The sequence below is a fragment of the Myotis brandtii genome, unplaced genomic scaffold (genome assembly GCF_000412655.1).
Source record: "Myotis brandtii unplaced genomic scaffold, ASM41265v1 scaffold731, whole genome shotgun sequence".
Classification (NCBI taxonomy): domain Eukaryota; kingdom Metazoa; phylum Chordata; class Mammalia; order Chiroptera; family Vespertilionidae; genus Myotis; species Myotis brandtii.
In genome coordinates this window covers 301,283-310,200 of record NW_005370895.1, presented here as the reverse complement: position 1 = coordinate 310,200, position 8,918 = coordinate 301,283, and the positions used below count along the sequence as shown (strand labels likewise).

General features: G+C 51.3%; 1 protein-coding gene across 2 annotated transcripts in view; it reads left to right on the top strand.

Moving 5' to 3' along the window:
• The first annotated feature begins 7,697 nt into the window (after nt 1-7,697).
• DLEC1 (deleted in lung and esophageal cancer 1) overlaps nt 7,698-8,918 on the top strand; it is an 81,360-nt gene continuing 80,139 nt past the window's right edge. For both annotated transcript variants that reach the window (XM_014530326.1, XM_014530327.1), the window contains exon 1: nt 7,698-8,827. In XM_014530326.1, coding sequence (XP_014385812.1) covers nt 8,429-8,827 — 399 coding nt within the window. In that variant the 5' untranslated portion in view covers nt 7,698-8,428. The remainder of the gene's footprint in view (nt 8,828-8,918) is intronic.

Below are 8,918 nucleotides of genomic sequence, written 5' to 3'. Positions count from 1 at the left end.
CCCGCAGGTCTGCTCTCCCCTCCGCAAAACGGGTGCCCGGGTCCCGAGATCCTCAGAGAGGACGCCCGGGCCTTATCCGGTGGAGGGTCCCCTCCCGCCAGCTGGGAAGCGTGAACCCCCCCACACCCCCCCTCCCCAAACTGCTGGCAGTCTGTGCAGCAGAGTGGCTGACAGGTGTGGAGCCGGGTCGGGTGGTCTTCCCAGGCTCCATTCTTTGGATGCCCCCCCCCCAAGAGGCTGTCCGGGCAAGGGGTCCCTATGTGGTCCCACCTTCAGTTCCTGAACCCAGACACCCTCTTTACAGGGTATTTAGAGAACCCCCTGCCCACCCTCCTTTAGGAGGGCCCCTTGGGAGAGCCCCCAGAGGGCCTCCCAGGATGAGGGGTGCGGCCCTCGTGGGCCTCCTGGGCAGAGCCAGTTGGGCCCTTTCTGGAGAAGCCCTTCCCAGCACAGCCAGCCTGGGTGCCCTCGTCTCCTGTTCTGAGGGTGGGGAATGGGTCAGGACTTCAGGACTTTGGAGAGCCCCTCCCCTCCGCAGACCTCCCTCAAGCCCTTCACCTGGCATTCACTGTGGCGGTCCTGTCCTCCACCCCAGCCCTGGCAGCACCCTCTTGGGTTTCCCTTCTGCTCAGGCCTCACTTTGGAGTCTAGCCTGGGGGTGGGGACGATGAGGGGGGGTCCTTTCTCTGCACTCACCTCTCCTCTCCCCTCCCACCTAAGACAAGATGCACCCTTCTAGGCCTGCCCTCTGGGGGCCTCCTTGAGGCACCTCTGTCTGGGGGTGGGGGTGGGGGGCAGGAGCAAGTCCCTCTATTCAGCAAATCAGGCCTCCTCAAGCCCTGCTCCTCTTCCCAGGCAAAGACCCAATGAAATTCTGACACCAGCGGTTGACTTGGCTTCATCTGCAGCATCATTCCTATTTTTTCACATCACCTCCCAGTTCTGAGCCTCAAGCCCAAACCAGGGCATGATCTGGGACTGTCACCTCTCCCTTTGCCCCAGATGCCCCTGGTGAGGGCTGCAGCCGGGCTCCTTCTTCCTTTGCACACCCCAAACCCCCCTCACATAGGCCCTCTTTTGGCCTCAGGCCCAGACAGAGGAGCTGAAGCCCCTCCCTGGCCAGGGTGGTTGGGCAGGATGGGCGTGGCTGACTCAGAGTTGGCACATGCAACCAGGTTCTGCTAGGAGAGGGCTGGGCCACACCCTGCTGCTGCTCTGAGGGGTCAGCCCACACTCCAGCACCCTCCTCACCTCCCCTGTCCCTCCGCCCCTTTCTCTCCTACAGGCTGGGAGGCACTCTGCTTGTGTCTGCTGAGTAAAGCCTGTGAGGTGGTTATGCCTGTACCAATGTGCGTGGAGGGACTAGTCACTAGAGGGCCCAGCAAGAGGCTTTGTACCCAACCACAAAGTTGCTGGAGTCTGCTCCCTCTGCCTAAACTTGCCAAGTGCCTAAATGACTCCCCCTCCCCACACCACCCCCCCTCAAATCCCAGCTCTCAGCTACCTCTCCAAGATGCCCTGAGATCCCGGTGACTCAGCAGGCTCAGCCGGGTGCACAGAGAGGTCATGCCTGCCCAAAAACTAGTTACCTAATGGCGGAGTTTCAGGCCTCTCACCACCTCCCCAGCTGCCCATCCTGTCTTCAGGGTGTGTGTGAAGGTGGGTTTGGGGGGAGGAGGCTTCTGGGATGACTGGGGACAGTTGAAACCTAGTGTTTGGGCCAGTGACTACCTCAAGTCACTTCCCTTGGCCCCTCCACCACTTTTGAAGGCCAACTTTCAGGATGGTCAGGCTTCCGGGGTTCTCAGGGCTGGCCCTGCCCAACGCCTCCCCCAGAAACAAACCTAGACAAGCTGGTGAGGTGGGTGAGGTTTATTCTGCCCCCTCCTTGTCTTTGGGGCCCCTGACCCAGGACATGGGGGGTGAGGGGCTGTTTAAACCTTGGCTTTGCTGTTTCCCTGCTCTGAGACCCTGAGCAAGTCCCATCACATCTTGCAGCTCTGAGGTCGGAATCAGCTAAAGTAACAGACGTTGAGTCCTGGTATGAATAAATGCCTGCTGGACAGACATGTACGGGAATCCCCGCTTCCCACAGCTGTCCTCTCCCTGGCCTCTGCTACTGATCCCGCGGCTCTTGGCCCAAGAGCGTGCCCGATGCTTGCGAAGGCTGGAACACCCCGTCTGAGCTCCCTCCAGAGGATTCCGGACCCAAGTCCGGGTGCTTCGGGAGGAAAAGTGAAGGCTGCCTCCCCCAAGGGAGTAGCTGTGGGGAAGTGAGGGCTCAGATCAAGTCAGGAAGAGACTACTGACCGTGCAAGGATCAGGATGCCACGCCAGACCACAAGGTTTCTGGGCCTGTGGGTAATCCCAGGTCAGTATGGGACAATTTGGGGTTACTTTTCTATAATTATATTTGTGGGATTTTATTGCATACTCATTTGTGAACTTAACTGATTTTTTTCAAGCCTCACCTGAGGACATGCTTATTGATTTTAGAGAGAAGGGAAGAAAGAGAGAGAGAGAGAGAGAGAGATCAATGTGAGTGCGAATCATTGATCAGTTGTCTCCCATATGTACCCCGACCAGGGATCGAACCTGCAACCTAGGTATGTGCCCTGACTGGGAATTGAACCCACAACCCTTCAGTGTACAGGATGACGCTCCAACCAACTGAGCCACACCAGCCGGGGGTGTGACTGTGATGTTTATTTCACTGTGGACTAAGTCCCACACTCACTCCCACCCTGCCCCACTCCACAGGCAGAGTCCAGTGCCGGATGTGGGGGAACAGACAGGGGCGTGGCCCTCAGACCCTCATCTGAGGGAGGAGGCCCAGCCTTGAGGGAGGAGGCACACTTAAGGAATGAGCAAACTGAAGAAGAACTGAAACTCCAGTTTCAAAACTATTCTGTTCTTTAATTTAGTCAACAAATATTTATTGAGCACCTACTGTGTACCAAGCACTGGTCTAGAGGCGTGGGAATCATCAGTAAAAAAATATGCCAAAAACCCGCCTCACGGAGCTTATGTTCCAATGGAAAGAAGAGACGCTGTAAGAAACAAAAGAAGTAAATTGTTTAGTACATTAGGTATATGGACAATTTAAGGAGTAAGGGAATTCAAGAATGGGAAAGGGTTAAAATTTAAATGGATTGGCCTGGGCTGCGTCTTCTGGGGAAAGTGCCATTTGAGCAAAGACTTGAAGGAGGCGAGAGAGTGGGCCATTCGGAGACCTCTGTGGTAGAGGAGTCAGGGCAGTGCCAAGACCCTGACGCAGGAGGGTGTGGTGGTTGGAGGACAGGCAAGGAGACCCTGTGGCTGGAGCAGAGAGAGTGAGGAAGGTGGATCCTGGGGGAGGACAGAAAGGTGACGGGGTCCAGGTCCTGTCGGGCCTTCCAAGGGCGTCCACTTGTACTTCGGGGGAAATGGGAAGCACTTGGAAGGTTTCGAGCTGTGGAGGGACACGGCTGACTTGTTTTAAAGGAATCACTTTGGCTTCTGGAAGGAGAAGTATCATGGAGGGACAGGGCTGAAGCAGGAGGAGGCACTTGCAGCGATGTTGTGGGATTTTATTGCATACTCATTTGTTCCAGTAGCTTGGCTTTTATATATATAGATAGAGATATGATATTACATAGAAATATGATAGTATCTCTATCCAGGAGGAGGCACTTGCAGCAATTCAGGTGAGAGTGGGTGGCGGCTCAGACCTCAGAGGGAGGCGTAAGAGTTCCAGTAACTGAAATGGCGAAGGCCGAGGAGGAGCAGGCGCTCTGTTTTGGACACCTTAGGTTTGAGGGGCCTTCAAACACTCAAGGCTAGGTGTCAAGTTCAAGTACAAGTCTAGAGTTTTGGAGGGAGTTGTGAGGTGGGATAAAATTCAGAATATGATGGTTCGAAGTATGTTTTCAATGTCCATCCGCCCTCACAGAATGCTCGTTGAGTCCTCTCTGGGATCATCTTCCCGGAGGGCAATTTGGCAATATTTCAAATATTTAAACGTGCATACCTTGGCAAAGCAATTCTAATTCTAGGATATTATATAATACTAGAGGCCCAGTGCATGAATTCGTGCATGGGTGGGGTCCAGCTGCCCACCCTGATGGGCCGGGCTGGGGGAGGGGGGAAGGGGCCACAGTTGGTTGGGGGGTGCCGATCATTTCTGTGAGTTGATGTAGGACATAAGTGAAAGAAAGCAAATGGCTGTGTGTGTGTGTGTGTGTGTGTGTGTGTGTGTGTAATGTACAATATGATGTCATTTGTGCTTTTCAATAAATTTTTTTTAAAACTATAGATACTGATATTTGTACAGGCAGGAAAAATAGCTGGAAGGATGCAGAACTCATCCAGGGAAAGAGTTTGAGAAGAGGACACTTACTTTTATTCTTTATGTGCTATTTTTTTTTACCATGATGACATATAACTTTTGAATCTTAAAAGTAAAACAATTAAAAAAGGCCAAGCAATGTGTGTGGGAACCCAGAGATAAACAAAGAAAAATTCTGGTGGGCAGCACAGGTTAGAAAGTGAAGAAGGCAGCTCAGGAAACTCCCTTTGTGCTGCTGAATCCCTCCCGGGGGGAGGGCTGCCAAGTGGTGCAAAGGTGGCCCCTGCCCTTGTTACTGTGCCTGGATTGAACCATTCATTTATTTGGTTGGTCAGAGAGCAAACATATTGAATGCTCGGCACAGTGGAATCAGGGGTGAATCCAGCTTATCGGGCTGAGAGATACCAGGAGAAGAGGGAGAAGAGAGGAGATGGGGGAAGCATAGAGGAAAGGGGAAAGCAAGGGAAGAGAGTGTGTCTTTAAGAGGGAGTACTGTGCTGAAAGGTGGAGGAAGAGGAAGACAGAGGAGTGGCCATGGGCATTGGAGGAATTGAAAGGTTGCTAGAGACATCAGCCTGGACAGAGCAGAGGGGACTGAAGCCAGTGGGTGGGAGGGATCAGAAAAGGGGGAGACCTCCCAGGCGGTCCCAGATTCCCTGTGACCTACTCTGAGGCTGTTGAGGCAGGATGGAGAGGCCAAAAGTGATGGCAAGTATCCATTGGCCTGCCCTTCCCTAGGACAGGAAGGGGGCCAGGGAGCCTCCATAAGAAGAACTGCTCCTCACTAAGAAGACCGCTTGGTTTGAGTTGGCCCACTCCTAATATCAGAGCGATGGAGGCCCCCAGACTGTTCCAGGTCTCCTGTCACACACATCTCCCTTGTGCACCACTGGGGACCTTGCATGCCTGTAGACCAGTGGTTCTCAACCTTCCTGATGCCACGACCCTTTAATACAGTTCCTCATGTTGTGGTGACCCCCAACCATAAAATTATTTTCATTGCTACTTCATAACTGTAATTTTGCTACTGTTATGAATCGTAATGTAAATATCTGATATGCAGGATGTATTTTCATTGTTCGCAACCCACAGGTTGAGAACCGCTGGTGTAGACAATTGGACAACCAGCCCATTTACCCAAGCTTCCTCCACCTCCCACCAAAGCTACCCTTAGTGCAAACACCAGTGAGCCATGGGAGGAAGGACTTAAAGAGGCCTGCACAGGCCCTGTCAATGGCTCAGGACGTTTAGGCGAATAATTTTGGGGCAAGTTACCTTGGCCTAGTGGTCTCCTCACTCCGTAGAGAAGGATGCGACTGAAGGAAAGCCAGAGCAGGGGCCTCTCTCAGGTACATAATCAGCAGGGGCCCTGGATTGCCAGCTCTGAGGACGAAATACTGGAAAGGACCCACGAGGGAGGTAGGCCCAACCAAGAGAAGCGGAAGTGGGCCAGGTCTGTGGGCAAACATCCTGGGCTCATCTCAGGAAGTGGGTTTCAGGCTGTAAGGCACACAGACTCACCCCGGGAGTAAAAGCGGCTAGTTGTATGGCCCGTGAGCAGAAGCCACGCTGTGCCAATGATGACGGTCCATGTGATGTCAAACTGCTGCCCTGGACAGGAGCAGCCCTCTTCCTGAACATTTCATTGAACAGCTCATACAGGTATCCACCTGGTCGCACATACAGGATATGAGGGAGTCATTCCTGACCCCTCTTCTCTCTCACTCCCAATATCCATCAGCAAGTCTGGTCCATTCTACCTTTTAGGTCCATCTCTCATCAGTTCCACTCCTGACCTTCTCTTATGTCCTCCCGTGTGCGGTGTTCTCTCCCAACTTTTGCGCAATGGGGACCTTCTGCAGGGACTGTCCTTTTTCCTTCTCTCCTGGCTTACTCATCCTTATTTTTTCTTTTCACTTAAAAAATTGAAGTAGAATTTATATACAGTAAAATGTACCCTTTAGAGAGTGTACAGATAGAGAGGAAGGAAGAAAACTCGGAAGGGCTGGCAGCTGGAGGTTTGTGGTCCGTGAGGTTTGACAAATCCATAGTTTTGTAACCACTACCAGTCAAGACAGAAGATTTCATCACCCCCAAGAAATTCCCTCATGCTCCTTTGGAGCTCACTCTAATTCTCACCACCAGCACCTGACAACCACTGACCTATTTTCTGTTTGCATTTTCCACGTTGTATAAATGGAATCATTCCGTAGCATAGCCTGTTGGAATGTGGTTGTTTTTTACCCAGCATGATGCATTTTGTGGATGAAAAGGGGCCACATGCTCACCTGACTAACTCAGGGAAGGTCTGTGTGGTGGCCTTGCAAGCTCAGAGACCTAAAGTAACCACAAAGGATGGTCTGAAATTAAAACTTTTAAAATTAAAAAGCAGTTTATAGTGGGTAGTCATGTCCTAGGCTGGTATCTTCCCTGACAAAGATCAACTTTGATCTTAGCTGAGCCTGTTGTCTTTTTGCATCTCCGATAACATACCTTGGGAATGTCAGGGTAACTTGTACCTTCCCTCAGGGCACAAGCAATGCACCAGGGCGAAACCACAAGTTCCCTCATTGTTACTGTTATCGTGTTGACTGTTAACTATCATATGTAAAAGAAGCATGTGTCTATTATTTTACTTTTTATCCAATCCCAGAGCCACCCCCCCTTGCCCTTTGCTTTCTCCCACCTCCCTAATCTATCCCCAATGGATTTCATGTAACCCTCTTACATCTCCTCCTTTGATATTTTATAAAAGTAGGTAAAAACAAACAAACAAAACAAAACCCAGCTATTCTCTGGAACATTGTCTCAATACATTGAGATTCTGTTTCCTGGCAGGCAATGATCAACAGTTTGGCTCAAATAAACTCACAAAAATCCTCTACAGGTTTGAATGTTTCTTAGGTTAGCAATTTGATAATTCATCTATGCTGTTGTGTATCAATAGTCTGTTTCCTCTACAGTTTGGCTCAAATAAACTCACAAAAATCCTCTACAGGTTTGAATGTTTCTTAGGTTAGCAATTTGATAATTCATCTATGCTGTTGTGTATCAATAGTCCGTTTCCTCTTTATTGTTGAGATTATTCTAATATATAGATAGATGTACCAGTTTATTTATTCTTTCACCAGTGGATGGGACATTTGGGTTTTTTCCAGTTTTTGGAGGATATGAATAAAGCTGCCTTAAACATTTGTATATGGGATTATGTGTGCCCACCAGTTTTTATTTCACTTGGGGAGATACCTAAGAGTGGGGCTGCCGTATGGGTAACTTTATAAGAAACTGCCAAACTGTTTTCCCAGAGCTGCCATGCCAGTTTGCATTCCCATTGCAATATGTGAGGCCTCGCGTTGCTTCACATCTCACCCGCACTAGGTTGGTTGGTTCATTTGTTTGTATTGATTTGTTGATTGATTGACTGACTGACTTCACATTCTACTAAAGTGTGTGGTGCTTTCACATTGTGCTTTTAATTTCCACTGCCTTGGTGACTAACGCTGAGTGTACTCATTCTTTTAAATCTCCGCTTGGTCTTCTTCCAAACACCACTGTTCACACTCACTTTATAGACCGATTAAGCTCCTGTCCTTTGTGGTTCCATGACCACCAACATTTATCTCCAGCTTGGCCTTAACCCGCTAAACTGTCATTGTGTGTCTGTTCCCACCTTGTTCACCACCCTGGTGTCTCTCTCTCTCTATTACACACACACACACACACACACAGTGAGCTACTGAGGACAGAAGCAGCATCGTACTTCCTTTGGTGTCTCCAGCTCCCGGCACAGACCTGAAACAGAATCTTATACAGTAAATATTAAAAGAGCGAATTAACGATTGCTTAACACATCCCAGAACGGACGGGTGAAGATAGGTAGTTAGGAACAAGGTTTTGCAACCAGACTGTCCTGGCTGTGTCCACTAACCCTTTCTCCATTGAGTTCCAACCTTTTCTCCAATAAGCTCACCTGAACACAGGTGACGCTAGTGATGAGCCTATTTATGACCATGACGACACCGATGACGCTGTGGACCAGGGAGGCAAAGCGGAAAAGGCGGGGCCAGCAGCGGAAGTGCCGTTAGCGGCGTCTTAGTTGCCATGGAGCCCGGACAAGCCAGAGACCGCCGCTCCTCCAAGTCTGGATCCTACGCGTTCGCGGGGGCAACATGGACGACAACCTCGCGTCTGTCGCGGATCTGCAGCCCCAGCCAGTCCGTCTGGCTGTCCTCCCTCGCTTACCCCGAGTCTTTCCATCCCAGCTTCAGGAGTCGGCCCCGCCGCTTCTCGCTGCCCACGCTCCCGCAGCTGCCGGAGCCGCAACTGCTGCGCCTGCGCCCCACCTCCCTGCGCACCCAGGACATCTCGCACCTGCTCACCGGCGTCTTCCGGAATTTGTACACGGCCGAGGTGTTCGGCGACGACGTGAGCACAAATCTGATCAAGGCCCGCGGCAGCGAGGATGAGGTCCACGAGGAGTTCGTGGATGAGCTGCAGCAGGTAACACGGGCCCCCGGCCCTGCGCCCCCGTGCGCTCCCTACTGGTGGGGCCCGTCGCACCTGAGGACAGTGCTGGGGGCCCAGGACGCGC